Raw genomic sequence first — 21470 nt, forward strand, 5'->3', positions numbered from 1 at the left:
TCTAACCAGGTCTCGACCATCTGGAGACGTTAATAGCCGACGTATGTAACAAGTTCTTATAGGGTTCCACCCGCTGGTCAGCTGACCAGGCCATTTGGAGCCTCGGGATACGGAGAGTGCCGGGGGGCTGTGGGGTATTTAAGTCCATGGTCACGGAATGTCTTCATGAAATTAAGGAAACCGTCTATTTACTGCTTGATTACCCGAGGTTGTGTAGTGAAAGTTTTAAAGAAAAAAGGAGCTTCAGGAGGAAGTCTCCGGTCGACTTCTGCGGGAGTTTAGGTACCACGGAAACTCTTGCGACAGTTCTCATTCATCCGCTAATTTGGGATAATCATGTTTCGGGTCATTTATTTACGTCATTGGCAAACCTTACGCTCCCGACAGTGGAATGCAAAATAATTATGTATGTCCGTGATGAATGCCAGGTTAGTTCGGGGTCAGTGACCTTGCGTTAATCATTAAACTTAATTATGGCCTGTAATTCGTAGGGTTATAATCATGCTGGCACAGGAGGAGAGCCAGGAAGATAACGCAGAGATAAAGAGGGCGATAGTGCAGAAAGGAGAGGCAGGTAATAGCGGAGGATGAGGGAGGGACGAATAACACGCCACGACATTTACCAAAAAAAAGTAATTAAAAACATGAAGTGGCAACTGTATAATTAATGAGAATTATTAATAATTACAAATAACGAGACTAATGATACGTAAAGTGGTAAATCTACTAATAACGAGACTTATTTATATCTACTGATAACGAGACTTGTTCATGTCTACTGATAACGAGACTGATGCATGAAGTGGTTGGTCCACCAATAAGGAGGGTAATAATACACGACCTGGCAACTGTTGGTGACCCAGAAACCAGCTGATCAGCCGGGCAACCTTCCCTCAGCTGATCGACCACAGGACAACGACGCTGTAGGGCCACCACCACGCTGACGGACGCTCCCCTCCGCCTCCTCCTGACACTTCCTGCGGCTGACACGTTTTGTGCTGACGCACTCCCCTGCTGTTGTGGATGCTCCCTGCTGCTGACGTCATTCCCCATTTCTCTCATGGTCCTGACACTTCCTGCTGATGAAAGCCTTGCTGACACTTCCGGGAGGTGTCGATTCCTTCTGCTGACACTTTCTGTTCTTGAAGTCTCGTATTACTGGCATGATTCCCTTAGTGCTGCCTGGTAATGATGCCTTCTACTGCTGACATATGTGCTGACATATTGCTGATGCTTCTTGCTGATGTTGGCTCTTCTGCTGACACTTCGAGCAGTCCCTGTGTTTCTAACGCTTCTGACGCTGCTTGCGTTCCCCACTGCTGCTGATGTGTTGCTGACACCGCTCGTGCTGACGCTGACAGACAGTTCCGACTATGGATGCTTACTGCTGACGGCTGACGGGGGTTCGTGCTTCTGAGACACAGTGTATGGGGGAGGAGGGGACGCCATCTGTAGGGTAATGTTGTAACTTTGTCACGCTAGTCTGACCCTTGAGGAATACGTCAGTGCTTCAGCGGTTATCGGTGTCAGTGCAGTAGAATGGTGGCGGAGGATGTAAAGGGTTGTGGGAACTAGACGATGAAGTGGCCGTTGTTGGCAGCGCCCTAACCTCAGCCCAGTTTGCTATTACCCCCCTCCCCCCCCTCCCCTCCCCTGAAGTCCTGCCTGGCCGACCAGCTGGTCGATTGTCATTGGCATAGCGTGAGGGACGAGTAGGCTAGGGCTAAGGCCTACATCCTCTGTCGGAAGGACTGAACTGTTTTAGTCTCCCTTTTTTTTATTTATCAGTATCTCAATGCCTGTAATTTGTTACCTTAAATTCGTGCGTCAGATTACACAGCTGGTAAATCCTTTTATCTTGTACGAAATGGTAAGATAATTGTAAGAAATGTGAGAAATAAAACTGGAGTAGAATTGGCTCAGGTAGAAAGGACGATAGATGGAACGAGGCTACCATGATGATTACCTGACCTTCCCGTCTTGTGATATGGACTCCAGGTCACCTGACCAGTCATGGAGGCGAGCAACGAGAAGGGATGTAAGCCTTACTAGATCGTAACACGGTAGTATTGTCTCTGTAACCCCATAATGCACGTAATAAACAACACTGCAGCTCTCCGGAGGACAATATTGAGTGCACGGTGAGACGTTTATGTTCGAGGTTAAAAAGAAATGTGTATGTATTGACTAATTTGTATTGTAGGAGCATAAAGGGAGAGTTCTACACTTCTGTGGCCTCCTTTTGAAATTTCTTTACCGTCATACAGTTACGAATTCATCATTCACTTTATTACGTTCATCCACCACTCTTATAGTAGAAATAGAATGCTTCTTTGCATCTTTTCTAACATGTTTCATGCTTAATATGTTTTACCCTCAGGTTGTTCCGTTCTTTCATCTTTCCAAAAACCTTTTCGCTGTTGACGCCATCAAACTGATCTAAAAACTGCCGGCTTGTAATTTGGTCACTCCTTACTTTTCTCTCATCTATTTTGGACAAATTTATGACCTTTATCCTCTCCGTAATTCATCTCTCTTTTGTTGTCCTTCTCTGGACCTTTTCTTTTCAATCTGGGCTTTATGTGCAGTGACCAAACTTGAGAAGCACACTCTAGTTTCTGCCAAATGTAGGATGTGAACTGTTTGCTGTATATTTCTTTATTCATATATTCAGATGGTACTGTGATAGTTGCCAATACACAGTTTGTCTCGTTTGCTGTCTTCCTAAGTTGGGACACTGGCGACAAGTTAGGTCCCTCTATCACACACATTCCTGCAGCTTATCTCCTGCTGGGTAATATTATGATCGAGAACTCTCTCAGCGCGTCCTTATCTCATTACTTTACATTTACTCTAGTTGAATGTTCATCAATCATGCACCAGACCATCTTTAAGTTTGAGTAGGTCCCCCTGTAATTTGATGCGATCCTCTGCGTTTTATTTCCCACGTCCCTCATAACCTTGGCATCATCAGCAAACATAGTCTGGTCGAAGGAGTCCCACCCATCGCTCAGGAAGAGCAGAGGTTCCAGGACAAGAACCCTGCGGCAGCCCACAGGTGACCTTAACCCATTTTGAGAGAGCTACCCCTGACGTGCGTCCTTTGTTCCCTTCTGAGGTAATTTTCTGTCCATGGAAGCAGTCTTCCCCTCATTCCTTGATTAAAGATCCCGTCTCTGGACCAGCCCTCTTGTGTGGTGCAGTGTCTGATGCTCCGTGACAGTCCAGGAACACACAATCCACCCAGCCTGCTCGTGGTGAGGCCATCATGCGGGAGGTCAGAGGTCAACACAGTGGCTGTGAGATCAAAGGTCAGAGGTCAACACTTGTATAGTGAGGCGGGAGGTTAGAGGTCAATGAAGTGTGGATGGTAAGGTCAGCTTCCTGATTAAGAAACAGGAGGTCAGTCGTCGGTACCTTTTGTGGTGAAATGGGAGGTCGAAAGTCAATATAAATGTGCAGGTAGTGAGGTAGGCAACGTATTTTTGATGGACGGGAGGTCAGGGGTCAACACGGTGTGTGGATGGTGAAGGCAGCAGCATCGTGGTCGTGAGGTGAGAGGTAGAACCGGTGCGGTGTTGTGCAATAGGAAGTGCGTGACTCTTGGTAATTAGCGAGAAGCTGTCTGTTTGGTGGGCAGCCAGACCTATCCTGCCTTACACACTATCCCGTGTGTCCACTACTGTGTCGACATCGTACCCTGGATTACGTTAACACGTAGATATATCCCAGTCCCAGTACCTTACCCTAATGCCTCGTTAACCAGTAGCATTACCACAGAGACACCGTAGAGCTCTGGTATCGTTGTGGAGGGAGAGTGTGTGAGAGAAACTTGATGTCCTCTATGAAGGATCAGTGTGGAAGTTAACATATCGATGTGGAAGGTCGGTGTGAATGTTAAAATTTCATTGTGGAAGATTGTAAAACTTACCATTTCTTTGAGGAAAGTCAGTGTGATTGTTAACATTTACCCGAGTTGTGCCTGGGGATTATCAAGACATGCAGTCATCTGTTCAGTGTACCAGTAGGAGAGTGTGTGTGGTGATAGTGTGGCACTCATGGCTGGCCAGAGCAGCTGGCCTTGTGGCGCTTTGCTGGATAAGGGCAGCCCTCCTGACCTGGACCTGCGCCTCTTAGGACAGTCCACTTGGTGGGTAGGGCAGCCCTCCTGACCTGGGCCAGTAACGTAGGTAGGGACCAGTGGTGGGTGTACACCAGGCCCTGCACACCTCGCGTGCTGCCACACATAACTCCTGTTATTCCCGGGTGTTGGCCGGGCTAAACCAACACTTCAGAAATAGTTGGCAGCAGTGAGAACATTTCTTTTTTCAAACATATTTGTCCCACTTTTTCTGGCTGTAAAGGAGGTAATGAGGTATTCTGTATAGATACACACGTACACACACTCATTATACACACACACACACACACACACACATATATATATATATATATATATATATATATATATATATATATATATATATATATATAATCAACCAAGACATTCTGCAGCTGAAATTCTCTTTTAGTGATGACAGAACGCGACCCATCTGATACGTAAGTTTTCCTCAGAAAGTGACCGTTTTCCTTGGTTTGTGGATGACACGTGACCTTGACTCTTGGGGACATAATTAGGTTATCTCCCTGACACAGTTGCCCTCCAAGCCTCCTACGCTTGTCCAGCCTGAATACATTTTTCCGTTGCATGTTGGCGGGGAACACGGTACAACCCCCCCAAGCATTGTAGGTCATGGTATTTTGAGCGCCGTTAATTCATGTATATTTGGTGTGTTATTACCGAGGAATCCAGCAGCTTCGGTATGGATTCCTCATTAGTGTTTCTCATTATGCTCAAAACACTGAAGAAGTCAAGACAGTATTTCTGGCTTGAGCCGGAAGGTGATGTGAATTTACTAAACCTTTTCCCCACTAGTTTCGTCTAATCCTTCTGAGGTAAATATATAATAGGTCTTACGCACATGGGCATTTTCAACGAAAATCATGATTGGGGGGGGGGTCCAGCTATAATGGGCCAGGAGCCTTGGCGAGGAAGGTCGAACTTATCTTCAGGGCCTACAGGTGCACTTCGTAGTCTGGGGGTTATTTTGGAAGACTTGTCTATTAATAGTACAGTGTGTGTGTGTGTGCAGGAAGGTTGTATTGGCGTATCTGCCTACAGACGGGCTACTGTTGCTTGGTGTTGTATAGAATTTTTGTCTTAAGAGTAGGGCAAAATATTTTTTTTCTTCAGATCTGTCTATCTTTCCGTTCGAGAGTGAAGTAAGTATCTGCAGCTGTCATAGTCATACACTTCAGAAACTAGAGTATGAAATCTTATATAAGATCGCTGTAAACTTACGTCCTGTGGCGGTGAGCCAATTGCGGGTCACCTCTAACTTAATGTTCAGTCTTCTAGGATCGAGTAGTGCTATTATATAATGTGTTGGGCAATAGGTCTTGTGACAGTGTAAAGATGAATAAAGTAAAAACGGTGTCAGGATACAAGATCGAGTGTTTTCTCTCGACGTTTACCGCCGTACAATCACTATGGTCGAGGTTGACAACCAATGTGGGAGTCTCATTATGGACTCGGTTGACAGCCATTGTGGGATTCGAGTTGGCAACTTGATAGCTCTTGTAGAAGCAGTACTCACCATGTCCGTACTCCACCAGTGTTATCATGGCCTTCGTTCTGTCGTTCAGTTTTCTTCGGTTACCACTCTGTTCCTCCCCGACCGAGACAGTTTTTTTTTTATTTCAGCGTCAAACAGTGTGTTCAAATACTGTGCCTTTCCTCTAACCTTTCATCAGCGCTAACCGTGAAGACATTACAGACCTGAGTAGATTCCTTCACTATTTCGTCAGATCTTATATTTTGGTGTGATGGTGTAGACCCGTTCTCCTCTCACCTATGTGGGGGTCAGGTAGCCTCCCTCGCCAGCCTGGCGACTTGCCACTGTTGCCTCACTCAACCGTGGTACTTCTGATAACAGTTACCTCATCCCGACCCTTTTCTATCATTCCTGTTTTATGTCCTTCTCAAGTACATTTCTTGGTAAATTTGTTTATTCTTAAGTTAATGCACGTAGGAGTGGACAACTGGACGGGGTTAAGGTGATGGCTGTCATTTTTCGCTACAGCTTCTGTTCCTCTGGTTCTTCACGACATCTCTTGCGAGCCCCTCACAAGGTACTGGTTCCTGGCCGCTGCATGAGCTACCCTGCTGTAGGTATGGCCAGGAGCCTTATATACTTACCACTCTCAACTGCCTCACTGTTATCTTTCCCGGAATTGGTTTTATTTGGGTATACTTCAGATGTGAACAAATTTCGTAAGTCAACGTACGTGTAGGCAGATTTGTAGAGGTTCGAGTTGTATATCTGACTTACGGATCTAACGACACTAAAACAGTGACATTTAACACCTTGAACACCGGATCCTTCCTCCAGAACAAGTAACCCACGTTTCTTGTACAAGTTGGTTTTCGTAAGGTCGCTCGCTACACTTCCTTCGTGTGGGTTCATCATATTTGCTTTGGTAATTTGGTGAACCTTTGATGGATCCTCAAAGAAATCCAGTCCGACCACTGCTTCAGTTTTTTTTTAGTGTGCTTAAGTATAATATTTATGATGATGATAACGATAGTAATAATAATGATAGTAATAGTAATAATGATAATAATAATAATAATGATAATAATAATAATAATAATGATAATAATAATAATAATAATAATAATAATGATAATAATAGTAATGATAATAATGATAATAATAATAATGATAATGATAATGATAATAGTAATAATAATAATGATGGTATTGATATTGAAGATAATGATGTACGGTTTATTAAATCTAGGCAGCCAGTCGACTGAAATTATACACATGAGTTATTACATAGTTTATGATTTCATAATAGTAACCAATTAACTGCACATGAAATAGCTTGAGAGAGGTGGGCTAGACATTTCCACTCTGGACAAACACAAGACTGTGTGGTACATCTGCATAGTCAGAGTGGCTGACATACAGGAAATTCTACTAAATGAATATTATGGTTTGTACATTACGGACTTAGTGATAATTAGTTGAACATTAAGTGATGTGTCTTTAAAGGTGGAATCAGGTGTAGTTAAAGGTGGAATCAGTTACAGTAATATAGCAGGTGTCATATGAGTGTGTGTGGCTATGTGGCTAGGGAGGGGTGATGTGTGTAGGCGAGTGTGAGGGAGGCCGTGCTGTTAAGACATTTTGAATCAAGCGACTGGCAGGCAGCAGGAGCTCGGCGGCCTTCACAGATGGCCGGGTGTACGTATGTGCTCAGCCACACCACCCACGTATGACGATCTCTCTCTCTCTCTCTCGCTCTCTGGTTAGGAAACTTAACGAGTGTTGCCGAGTGTAGCTGTTGCCTCCCATCACCACCAGGGGTCAGGCCGCCAACACCAGGGTCGGTCAGCCCGCCCTCCCTCCTCCCGATACAGGTGCTGACCACATCAGCAATTAGCCTTGTGGTCCGGACTAATTACCGGTCATTAGCTGCCGGATAGCTCAGGTGATCTGGTCTGGGAAGCTTGTTATTAAGTGACTTATGACGAGGAAGTCGACGCTTATGTAACCGGCTGCTTCCTGGTTGTGTACACTAGACTGTGGTATGTGGTGTGTACATGTTTACATCGGTGTGATGTACACTGGACGCTTTTGTACATATAAAGGCAGATCAGGATATTGTACATTTTCAGGTAGATGGAGTGTCAGTAAATCTCTTCAGTTAACAGAGGTTTAGCACCCTCTGGGCAAGACATGGCCACTGTGTGTGTACACTAGTTGTCTAACACAAGAGCTTACTGAAATATAGGGTATCACATGTTTACTTTCATATTGTAACTGACAATATGGTTGTAGACTGTGTCGGGTACTTTATCTCTCAGATGTAGCCATATATACAGAGATAGAGAGAGAGAGAGAGAGAGAGAGAGAGAGAGAGAGAGAGAGAGAGAGAGAGAGAGAGAGAGAGAGAGAGAGGTTGCAGGGAAGATTGTAAATGTTTCGTTTTATTTCTATTTCAGGTAACGTTTTAGGAATACATAAGTACAGTAGTTGGTTTTTAGTATTGAAGTCCATACTGTTCTCGCTTTTCGTAGAAGATTCATAATTCTATGATGGGATCTTATCCTTAGTGTTTGCAGAACTGTAGATACAGCCAAGTGCTGAAGTATATAACTGAAGTTATGTCAGTGAGTAAATGTGTGTTCCGTCTGATATTATACATAGATATTATATACCGTATTCCAGCAGATTGATGTACACTATGCAAAACGTAACGAAATATAAAAATTCATGGGTTTACATCCCGAGGCAGAACATTGTGAGATATATATTGATGGCAGATTGGGAGAGAAGGATTATCCGCAACCTTTCTGCCACACGGCTTCGTCTGGATGGAATCCCCATAGACAGGACGACAAAGTGGGAGATTAGGGAATTAGATTGATGCTAGATCTGAAATATTTTTTTACAGATCCCGGGGGGAGAAGGGGGTGGGTGAAATGATCTGAACCTATGAACCACACAGCTTCGTCTGGATCGACTCTCTGGATCAGAGTAATGGGGAAGTTAAAAGCCCGACTGCTGACCTCGATGTCACGAACAATAAGACACGCAAGGAGGCCAGAATGACTGGATCCTCTGGGCCGTATCGCACAATGCAGATGCAGGTTGCATATAACCTTTTTTTATTGTATAATCATAATGCAACTGGACTCAGGTGATGGTGTGTGCGTGTGTGTGTGTGGTGAATGACAGGCATGCGTGCGCTACCTTGCCCGCTTCAGTCCTCACCGTAAACTCGAGTAAACAAAGAAACCAGTTTACTCACGAATGCGTTCATGCATTATTGGCTCAACAGAGAGACACAGCAACACATAGCTGGTCATGTTGTGTCTCACCAGATCCCCGTAGAAGCACAGTCGGACATGCCCGACCACAAAAGTAAACAAACAAAGACAGGAACTTATGCGTCAAGAGTTAGAATGATCAAAGTCACTCTGCAGATCGCTTAGATATCACCAGGCCATAACGGGAAACAAGAGCACACGGACGGTTAACATACGTCAGTGTCCAGTTATGAGAACGGAGGCAGGTGTGCGACGACACAGCGTCACGAGGATGGATACATCAGTAGGTCAGTCCACACAGACGAACACTGACGCCTCTGCTTCAGCTGGTTAACAAAGAGGTCGCCACACAAGGAACGACCGAGACACGAAGGGGTTCCGGGTTGCGGCTGCCTCCCTCCCCATCCCACCAATCCCGCCGCCACTGGAGCCTTGGGGCGGCGGGGAGGTCATCTCAGGTCAAGTCCGGGGTCATCCTGAGGAGAGTCATTTAACCAGTGGTCGACCTGTGAATGCAGGCTGAAACTGCATTGGTTTTTCATGAATGTTATTGGTTTCTCGTTAGAATACATCACAGAAACTGTCCTTTAAATGGCATGTCAACCAATAAATGATGAATCGAACAGTTAAATTTAAAACGAGATATTTACAAGTGAAGTAATGATAAGAAATTCAGTTACAGTGAAAATTGATATTTACAGGAAGACAGAACGTCCACCAGTGTCTGTCCAAACGAAGAAACTTCCTGGATCGGTCGTCTTTCATCATAGCGAACTGAGTGTGGGATCTTGGTGTATGGTACAAGTAATACTTAAGGTGGCCCTGTAGCTCTGTCACCTCTCTCAAATTCTTCACTCCTCTGCCATGCACTGTGTCACCATGCGACACTGGGAGACAGTGCGGGTCTTCGTGTCGAATCGTGTAACTCTTTCGCCGCCATAACCTCATCCACTAGACTGTCGGCTATCATTGTCCTCGACATTATTTTTTTAACTGATTTCTTTATAGAATAATTTACAGAGACCGCTCTAATAAAACGCAGCAATTACTTGTTGTTAGCAATTACATTTGATGATTGCAGGAGCTATGGTAATTGAGATTACAGTGACAATGGTGACAGGATTTTCAAGCAGCGCATCAACTGATTGCTGATAATTTTGAATGATATATTTATAGGAATGGTGGTAATATAAATCTTAACAACAATGGTATTAAGTCTTTTAAACATGAGAACAATTGATCAGTAATTACTGAAATAGTTACAATGAAATATCTATAAAAATTAACATACAAAGACAAGAATTTTTATGAAGTTTTAATGAAATTAAAGCGTCAGTTTCCAGAGAAGATAGAGTAGTAAAGACGGGAATTTTACATTGGAAAGATAGATAACAGATAATTGCATGTCACAGTACTGTAACCTTACTAGATAAATAAGAAGCGTTCTAGAACACTTATAAACACAGTGGCTGACAGTCGGAAATTCAAGTTTTTTAGTGTGAGTTGTTTATGTAATGTTACCTGCAGGTTGTTTCGAATTGGTCCGAACCTGCAATAAGAACCATTACATCAACAGCTAATCTCATACACTCGTAATCATTTGATGTTATATAAAAGCGATGGTATTCCAAACAATTGTACTAGAGTAAATATAAGACGAAATGTTTATGCAATGTTGCTTCTTTCAATGTGGACTGAACCAATGAAAACAAGAAATTTGAACAGTGGACTATTATACAATTACCACGACCAGGGCTTTTAACAGATCAACGCAGATTTTTCAATTACTGGAATAAGCTGACGGGACATACAGTCATAAATCATCCAAAAATACACAACTATGACATGAATTAAACAACAACTTTACGGGAACTACATATATGTCATACCATTACTCGGTCAGCTCCGTCACATGCCCCAGTGTGTCATTGTTCATGGCCTGGTCCTCGCCAGTGTTTTAACAATGTTAGCTGATACAATGGCTCTCTGGCTTTTTTCAGTGTTCGCTGTGTGGCTGGCCAACAAGGATACCACACATCACGTCTTCCCAAGATGTTTTATTATAACTACCGATGTGATGCATAGGATTTTTTTTTTTTATATAGCCAATAACTTGCCAAATGAAAACAAGGAATGTAACTAGATATCCTCCCTTACATTCGCACACTACCGTGGGCTCAATACATGTGAAGCTTGTTCGAACCTGTCCGGACCTAAGTGCTTCATTCAGATTCACCTGTATTGGTTGATGAGGAATGTTTGTTGTTTATGGCTGTACTGTCTGTACGCATCGAGAACCTTCCTGGATGGCACGTCCTGTGAGTTGCTTGTACCCGAGCAGAATTCTGTCTGTACATACACGTTGGTAACTGTTGTAGGCTGTGTTGTGTGTTGCTGTGTCTGGCGCTGTCAGTTATAACGCTTCAGTATTTCTGCTGTGCTCTCTCGGAATGTCTGCTCAGCTCCTTAGGAAGAATTCTTTGTTCATCATGGTCGTTCGTGTGACCTCCCTGGACCATATGCCTAATTTCTAACCAGTTCAACACCTGGAGGTGGCTCGTCTTACTGTGTATTTATAAACGTATATGTACACAGGTAGTTAAGTGTATGTATAAGTGTATTTATGTATATGTGGGTGGTTAATTGTGTGTATGCATGTATGTACATACATGGAGGTGATTGTGTGAATATGTATATATATGCATATATGTGCTCAGGTGGTCAGGTATATACATGTGTTATTATGCACACAGAAGTGGTTAAGTTTATGTATAAATGTATATAAGTACGCAGATAGGTGCATGTATGAGTGTGTATATATACATGGAGGTGGCTCGTCTTACTGTGTATTTATAAACGTATATGTACACAGGTAGTTAAGTGTATGTATAAGTGTATTTATGTATATGTGGGTGGTTAATTGTGTGTATGCATGTATGTACATACATGGAGGTGATTGTGTGAATATGTATATATATGCATATATGTGCTCAGGTGGTCAGGTATATACATGTGTTATTATGCACACAGAAGTGGTTAAGTTTATGTATAAATGTATATAAGTACGCAGATAGGTGCATGTATGAGTGTGTATATATACATGAAGGTGATATATATATATATATATATATATATATATATATATATATATATATATATATATATATATATATATATATACAGAAGTGGTAAAGTGTTGTGTGTGTGTGTGTGTGTGTGTGTGTTGCTTTGTTCCTGTCGTTTTCTTCATAATTACAAGCATTAAGAAAAGAACTTAAAACAGAAATAAACATGGAAGACGGAAGAGGCGTTGCGTGCTTGAAAATTACGGCAATTATGTAAAATCACCATGAGCAACCCTGGCTAATGAATTGTGTATGGCTGAGCTTATTCATCATTCATCCGGGGCGGGTGGGTTTGTGGTAACAACGTACAAGTGCTTCTTGTCTCGTAGCTTTTGATGGAAACCTGAACTTGACTTGAGAGTGACATCTGGCTAGACCAGTCACCGAGGATGAGAATAATGCTGTTGATCCTCGGTGGTTGTTGAATGGAGGGATAAATAGGTGTCGCTGCCTCTCGTAATGGGTAACTGTCGAGTCTCCATATGCCTGGGAAGGTTGTTAAGATGGGTATGTTGTAGCCAGACCTAAACCCATGTGGGTGTAGGCAATAGTTGGTAGGTATAAGTTTACATCGATGGTTGGGTCATTAGCTATGTTGTAATGCACCTCCCTCTTAGCATGACGGATTGTACAGACAGTCACCTACAGTACGTCCACCAGTCTGGCTCCTCCTGGCTGTCAATGCCTGTCTATCCTTACATGTCTACACTTAACCATGCAGGTCTCTGGTGACCAGTACGTTTATGCAGTTGTAATGGTCACTGAGGGTGTGTCTCTCGCAGGCGAGGGTTGACGTCGTGGCCTGTGCTGGGGGTTGGAGACGAGCCAGTGCGGCTGCTCTCCCTGCAACACAACCTCCTGACCAGGGTTGAGCCGACAAGCCCGTCCCCGTCGCTGGTGCTGTTGGACCTGTACCACAACCACCTGCACAATCTCCAGGGCCTCCATGCCTTCCCCAACCTCAGGGTCCTCATGCTCGCCAAGAACAGGTAACGTAGACCTGGTTGTATGTTCCGTAAACCAAGTTCTCTATATACATCTGTGAGACCAAGACGACTTTGACAATCAACTGAGATTTTATTTTGTTATTCGAATCTCTCATTTTACTTACATAGTTTTGTACAATATATGTCGCTTTTTGGGTGAGCGAAGTCAAGATGATATACGATATGAACCTAGTTTATTAGTATAATAATATTCTCATTTTTGGCTTAATATTCGTGAAATTGAGGTATGATGTCTTTATAGCACAAGAAAGTTGCAAGGTCAGCAGGTTGACATATTATGGTCTAATGTCACTGAGAATCAAAAACTAACTGGGACATAAAACATACACAGGCGGTAATAAAACCACTCACCCTTCCTTAATTGGGATTAGATGATATATATATATATATATATATATATATATATATATATATATATATATATATATATATATATATATATATATATATATATATACGAATGGTTCAGTAATATATATCAATAAGGAAAGGGGCTTCGAGGTGAATTTCATTCTGTGAGAGGGAGACTCGGGAGTCGCCATCATTCCTGCTAACCTGTCGCCAGTGTCCTTTGTTTAGGTGACCAACCAGCAAATAGAATAGCATTCAAGTTCATGGAAAAGGAAATATTCAGGAAGATGTTCGCGTCCTACGTTAGACCAAAACAAGAATATGCTCATCAAGTTTGGCTACCGCACCTACAGAAGCTAAAAGACGAAATAGGGAAGGTCCAGCGAAGAGCATCAAATTGGCCCTGGAATGACGAGAGCTGAATTTCAGGGAAAGACTAGAGGCTTGAACTTGCCTTCTATCGAAGAGGTTGAGCTGATGATAACCTTTAAGTCTTAAAATAAGCTTGTTGACGTAACAGAACAACCCGAGTCCATACCATGAAATTAAGGAAGAAACTCGTTAAAAAAAGATGTGAAGTACTTGTATGATATACGAATGATGGATGAATGGGAAAACTGAATAATGGATATGGAGAGCATACGGAAGTGTTAAAAAAGTTGTAGGGAAGTAGAGATGGTTTAAGTGATGGTGCCCCACTAGTGTAAAACTCTCTTCCCACGATTTCAAACAGGTAACTACATACCATGAAATATCTCGATATGTGGTGATGATGTTTGTAGATACACATGACAAACCACTTGAAATACTGTATTGTTCAAGATGTCACGAGAGAAAGGTAATGTGCCAAGGGAGTGGAGGAAGGCATACATCACACCTCTCTTTAAGAAAGGAAACCGCGACTCCTACCTCGATATGTTTGCAGGTGATGGACGTAAAAAGGAAGGAAGATTGCATCAAAATACAAGGGGACCAAGACACGCTCCAAAGTGGGTCTGATATATTGTTGATGAAATTCAACCCAAGTAATTGCAAGAAAATAAGAATGGTATATGGTGACAGAAGGCCTCTGTATCCAGGGTAAAAGTAGCACGAATCTTACGGGAGATGGACTTGGGAGTAGATATTGTGCCTAACCTGTTGCCAGAGTCCCAGCTGAGGAGAACAGTCAAGGTAACAACTTGTCTCCCGGCAAACATTGGAGTAACATACCGGGATATTGATCAGAATATATTCCACAAACTGTTCACATTGTACTTTAAACCAAAGTTAGAATACAGGATTGGGCGCGGCTTAAGCACTTAAAGAAATACAGAGCTAATAGCGAAGATCCGAATGAAGTAAACAAAGATGGTATCAGAATTAAGAGAGCTGTATTACAGGGATAAGGTGAAGGCCTTAAATTTGCCCATCACGGAAGAAAGGAGGATACAGGTGACCTGATCACAAACTTTAAGTTTTTTTCATCCAGTTTGATGAAGTCAGCAGTGAACACTTCTGTGAAAGATGCCAGGATAAAACAGCCAGATGCTATTACATGGAATTAAGCAGAAAACTCAATCAAATTCTAGAAAAGATGTAAAGGAATGCACTTTATATTATAGTGGATGAATGGAATAAAATACTAATGATTATGTTGCCAATGTGAACAACATACAGAAGTTCAAATAATGTATGATAAATGAGAAGCTGTATTAGAAGGGGTCCCATGAGTGTGGAATTCTCTCCCTGTACAGTACAAATGGTAATTACACACACACATACACACACACACACACACACACACACACACACACACACACACACACACACAAACGCGAGACAGAGACGCAGGAGTGAACCCTGTTATTATCGGCTTACTGAGGTATGCAGGTCATCTACTCACCCCACCCCACCCTCTAAAAAAAATATAGATAAGAAAAAAAAAAAGAAACGGTGAGTAGGGTGTAAAAGGCTAAGGGACAACACGCAACTTGAGCTGGAGCCATCAGTGTACACGCCAGGCCAGGCTCAGCCACCCTGGCCATACTGCAAACACTATGCTAGGCTCAGGCTCTCACGCCTCCCTTCACACACCCATGTAAAAGCGAATTAACGCCAGAAACAGACTGAAAACGGCCTTATTTGCTCACATCGGCGCCCTCTGGCTCTCACGTGTAATGCGCCGAGACCAAAGCAAAGCAAGTGCAACACCGTGCCAGTGGAACACCAGGCGTCCTCTTTGGTTACTGCATGTTCATAGCTTATATAGTCGCATCTAACGTCTGTTATATGGTATGGCAGGGTGACCTGTATTCCGACTGGCTACTCAAGAGATAACGGTAATCTACGTAAACTTGAATGAGCAAATACGAAAAGTGTATGTGTGTGTATTTATATGTTGTAGTGCATTATGACATTAGTTACTTTTGTTAGTGATACACATTGTTAGGTTTGTGTCATGAGCAGAGTGTGTTACCATCCAGTGAGCGTTTCATCCCTAGTGTTACTGTACAAGGCAAGCCATGCTCAGGCTTGCCGAAATTTGACACGTTTGCCAATATATATTCTTTACTTCGATGCCCAGAAAAAATGTATGTGAAAGGAAGTGCACTGCATCGATGTTAGTAGAGACTGCACAGTTTTAAGCTTTCTGAGGGACTTTCCAACTTAGAGCTGATACTTACTCGAGGGTATGCTGGAGGCGGAAGCCCCCAAGTGATCTTATCAGTAAGGTGGAGTGTGATGCGATATGTTATCACCCACTCATGACTAGGTCCGCGTTAATGAGACACGACGCTTATGAGAACAAGAAAACGCTGTATGTAACTCACAAGAGTGGATGATGATATCATAAGACTCTCATGGAAGAAGCGGCTCTCACGGTGGAGTAAAGAATCAAGAGTATTTTTGTTGTAAAGTGACAAGATGGTACTTCATTGTTGAGTCTATCATGAGAGTGTAGTGTGATCACAGAAAGGTTGTAAGTATACCCCCATGTAATCAGTCTATTTTAAGGGTGTGATTAAGATACCTCATTGCAAGGTCCGTTTTTTTCTTTTTCTTTTTATAGCAGGATGCCACGTATGAATGAGGATATTCCAAGGGCAAAGTGTCTCACAAGAGGGAGTTTATTGTTATGATCGTAAATCATTCTGTTAAGGGAGCCAGACTATGGCTTAACCCCCAACACATTTCCTTGAATTTATAAATGCGTGTCAGTACACAGGAAGTATCGTAAAGAGATGATTGAATAATTGGCATTGCATGTGATCCTCAGATATGAGGTAAAATAGTGTAAAAATGGAAAGTGTTTTCATATTTGTGAATTCCCTTCTGCCATTCTTTCAGTGGTTTGTGAAGTGCTAATATTAACGGAGGGAATAAAAACCTTTCTGAGAACTGAAGGACTAATTCATCACCTTCAGTCAGCCGCTCCTCTGTCTGCACGACACTTGGTAATTTTCAAGTAGAAATCAAAGTCTGAACTTTTTTCGTATTTCTTTTTTCGCCTGACGCCAAAAATATAGCGAACTAAAAATGTAAACCTTCGTCACGAACTTAATAACACGAGCACTGAATTTATGGGTTAAAAGATAATGATAACTACAATTGGGAAAGAAAAAGATTATTCATTGCAGGAAATTACTTCAGTCTGTGTACTTAAGATATTGGTGGATAAAAGAAGTGATAACCCTTTGTTGGATCTGTTGATGGTAGTGTCACTGGACCTAAGCAGAGAGATAGCAAAGACTATATAGATATGTCCAGGAATAGTGAAATCATAAGTACCAAAGTAAACATTAGATTTACTCTGAAACAGACTTTACACACAGACAGAAAAGAAACGAACGCAACGCTTTCCGTAAAAAGCTCAAGTATATGAAGTTTCAAAATGAGTTCTCTTGCTCTAACATTCTTTTATATTATTAATCTTTTGACATTTGAATCGTCGAAGTGATTAAACCTTAAAGGGAATTAAAAATTAAAAGATGCATCTGAGGGAAAGTAGATGCATACATAAATACACATTATCTCTCGTCCTCAGCTAGGCTAGAATGTAGTTGTTAGCAGACAGTAATGAAGCGCGGGAATATCATCACAGCAGCGGAGTGGTATCTTAGTAATATTTGCTGCATGTTCATACACACACCAGCAGCCGCAGCACTCCTGGTGTGTGCTGTCTAGGCTTTACTATCACTGGTAAACTGGTGATGAGGAATCATTTACTCTGACGTCTGAAATTGACCAGTGACTGACGAAGTACTTGAAGGTACCTTTCGTGAAAGTGACGAATCAGGAACTTATACTAGTAATAAATATATATATATATATATATATATATATATATATATATATATATATATATATATATATATATATATATATATATATACACTCTTTGCTCTCAGCAACAAGTCATGAGCTTTGTTGCATCACGAGTGTTGAGTATGTAATCTACGGTGTCCTCGACCCAGGTTTAACTATCGAGCAAGTTGATTCGTAGCCTTAAGGAGCGTTTACCTTGTCAACAAGATGTAATAATGCCATCAGGATGACGAATACTGGTACTTCAATGCCAGCGAAAGTGTTATTTCATAGAGGAGAAAATTGTTTTACAGAGTATTTGGTTGTAAGGGTTAAAGTCTGTGTGAAGGTAATGCAGGGGACACGTCTCTTGCACATGAATCAGAATATCAACAAAAGTTGTATGTCACAGACTTTGTAGAATAATGAAGTGTTGGGATATCAGATTTGTGTTCATGAGTACCTGCAAAGTGAATCTAGGTTATGATTGTAAAGTAAGTGTAGCATAAAAGTGCAGAAACTTATCTCTACGAGGAATTAAGGCTAATATCATGCATAGTTTGAACACAGTGATTTGTTATTAGTCTTTCGGGATGTTAGTTGAGACCTGGACGATGATTGATGGCGAACATTACTGGCAGCAGGACACAGTTGACACCTCATTACTCGTCACGCTACCACGACCCACCGCCGCCGCCACCACCATTACACTCCTTCGTCGGGAGGAACAGAACCTGTACTTAGTCAATGTTATTGTGCACCGGGCTCCAGTCTTCTTTATGTTATGAGAGAATCACCACTGTGAAAAGGGCAAGCACTTTTGTTTTCTCTTACCGTATTTTCCCTAAAATAGCGCCGATTGCAAAACGTACATTCTTTTCCCCCTTTTCATTAAGACCAGTTTATTTCGGTGCCTGGCAATCAAGTCATTTTACAATTTCGACCATCATTCAGCAGGAGACGTCAGTCTTGAGATCATGACCGACAGTATTCTCAAGTTTCATGACCCACTATAAAAGTGGATCATGAATCTTCAAATAGAATGACCCTCCGTGGATGGAAGTAGGGCATGAGTTTTTCAAGTAGAAATAACAATTAACACATAATTGTCCTATTTTTAGCTCAAGTGTGTCGCGGCGGATAGGTAACGGGTCATGACGGTCGGCTTACATGACGTGGCATGATATACTAGACTGGCAGGTCACTCCCCATTCTGACGGTCAATAAACCATTTCAAGGGTGCATTAATGCTCATCCACGCTTAGTACTGAGCTTGACACACACACACACACACACACACACACACACACACACACACACACACACACACACACACACACACACACACATATATATATATATATATATATATATATATATATATATATATTTTGCTTTGTCGCTGTCTCCCGCGTTTGCGAGGTAGCGCAAGGAAACAGACGAAAGAAATGGCCCAACCCACCCCCACACACATGCACATACACACGTCCACACACGCAAATATACATACCTACACAGCTTTCCATGGTTAACCCCAGACGCTTCACATGCCCTGATTCAATCCACTGACAGCACGTCAACCCCGGTATACCACATCGCTCCAGTTCACTTTATTCCTTGCCCTCCTTTCACCCTCCTGCATGTTCAGGCCCCGATCACACAAAATCTTTTTCACTCCAGCCTTACGCCGCAACGTTGGTTCACTTTCCCTCTTCTGTAGGTATTACTTTGATTTTTTGCTCCCGAGAGCTGGCTGGCTGCTTGTGTGCCCCTACCACTGGCTAGACCACGCAATACTCGGCAAGGTTCTGGGTCACATGATTACTGTGTAGCCATCGCAATAAGGGTGGGCCGTTTTGATAACTGCTTCTTTCCCCTACACATCGAAGCTTTGGAACTCTACCTTCTCATGCCTTTCCCCATATCTATGACCTGGTCCATTGTCGAGCTGTTATGTGCAATGTACCGAAGCTGCTGCTCCCTATCTACAGCCAGGCGGCCCACAGACCTTTCCATGGCGATGTCAACACGGGGGTGTGTTTACGGAACTGGCGGATAGAAGATACGTTGAGGTGGGAGGATCACGTGCCCCTGAGGGGGGGGGGGTTAAGTTTAGGATGGGGAAAGAAGGTAGCCGCATGGGGGGGGGGGGGGGTTGCGTGCCCATAATACATTCGTCTCTAGCAGTACACAACCCAGTGTTGCGGCCTCCTACCTCAGGCCCATCCTACTGTAATAAACAATGGCTGTGATAACTCAGGCAGACTTATTTTTTTTACGGTTATGGTCGTAATTATCCCGTGTCACGCAGGAGCCAGGGCAGGGTTCTCCTCTCCCTTACATATTTATGTGTTCACGAGTCGAGAAAAATCACAGCAAACTTACTCTTTAGATGTGACCTGATGTATGTATGTGTAAGTGGATGATCATACGAGGTAACACAGGTGTCAGTGTGATCGTTGCTCAACCTGATGGCTTCTTGTGTGGAAGAAGAAACATTTATCCGGCAAGGTATTAGGTATTCACCATTTCCAGAATCTTGAAACAAATGACGGTCTGATGGAAGGGAGTACAAGAAAACCACGATGGTGTCATTATGAGAACATGAGGTTGATAAAGGATAGAGGTGTACTTCAGTGTATGTAGTTCCAAAGTAAAACCTTACACTGAAGAAATTCCTTTTGTTTTTTCTATGATATGTCTGTTAGGAATGAAAATGAGACTGTTCGTATAGTCTTCATTGGCAAAAGACATAAAGAGGATGTTAAGTTGAAGAGTAAGTGGAGGTATTCATAACCGTCTTGTATACTTGAACCAGTCAGCATGGACTGTTTAGTAATAGAATACGTTGTGTCGAGCTTTGTTTTGTCCCATCATGTACCTGCTGGTGGGACGAAGTTAACATTAACATTCTGATGGGCTACAGGGAGTGAGTGGACCCCAGAGAACTGAGCAATAGGGAAGATATCTGTAATAGTTGAGCCTCATCTGCCTATGACTTGGTGTAACTCAAAGTGTTGGTTGTCATGTGTATGACGTGGTGAAGGTGTTCCCTTCTGTCACAGGTTGTCCCGCCTCGATGGTCTGGAACTCCTGAGTAAGTTGGAGGTCCTGGACCTTCACGGTAACCAGCTGCACCATCTGCAGGGTCTGGCACATCTCAAGGTAAGTCATCCATCCGTCTGGCGCACCTTCAGGTGAACCATCTATCCTGACCTTAAGGTCCGAGTGCAGGATTCTCTGTCACCTGGAGATAAAATAACGATCAATCTTTATTACCTTATGTGCGTCGGTCTACTTGCTGAGATCTTAGGTTCTACCATACGCTGAGGTTTACTTCTTACGCTATTGCTGTTTCGAGGAACCTGCAAAAACTTTTTTTTTCTTTTTTTGCATATCAAGTTATGACGGAGTCATTCGTACCTTGAATTAACTCTCCTCTTGCCCCACTCCTTTCCCTCTTACAGCTCCACCAACCCATTGATAAATAATAAACGAGAAACATCCTGCGTCAGGACAGAGGCAGATTCTTTGATGTATTGTTATTATCACTTTTCCTGGAATTGTATAACTCTGAAGTATCATTCATTTAGCTTGTAGTTAGTGAATAACAATAGTTTCATTGCATCGCTGTATATCTTCCCTGAATGTTAACGCTGTGTCAAGGTAAGTAACCTCCATTTGCTGCTCTGAATTTATGTCCTGAGGGCACACATTCACGCGTGTAATCGAGTTGAATCTTGACAGTGTCCTCCAGGATTGAGCAACCTTAAATACAGTGGTGTGAATCCTCGGGCT

General features: G+C 42.6%; 1 protein-coding gene across 2 annotated transcripts in view; it reads left to right on the plus strand.

Annotated features, from left to right (window-relative positions):
• The window catches only part of LOC139762371 (uncharacterized), a 66016-nt gene that overhangs the window by 26830 nt on the left and 17716 nt on the right, over positions 1-21470 (plus strand). For both annotated transcript variants that reach the window (XM_071687164.1, XM_071687163.1), the window contains 2 exons: positions 12810-13016; positions 20738-20837. In XM_071687164.1, coding sequence (XP_071543265.1) covers positions 12810-13016; positions 20738-20837 — 307 coding nt within the window. The remainder of the gene's footprint in view (positions 1-12809; positions 13017-20737; positions 20838-21470) is intronic.

This window comes from Panulirus ornatus, chromosome 43 (assembly GCF_036320965.1).
Source record: "Panulirus ornatus isolate Po-2019 chromosome 43, ASM3632096v1, whole genome shotgun sequence".
Taxonomy (NCBI): Eukaryota; Metazoa; Arthropoda; class Malacostraca; order Decapoda; family Palinuridae; genus Panulirus; species Panulirus ornatus.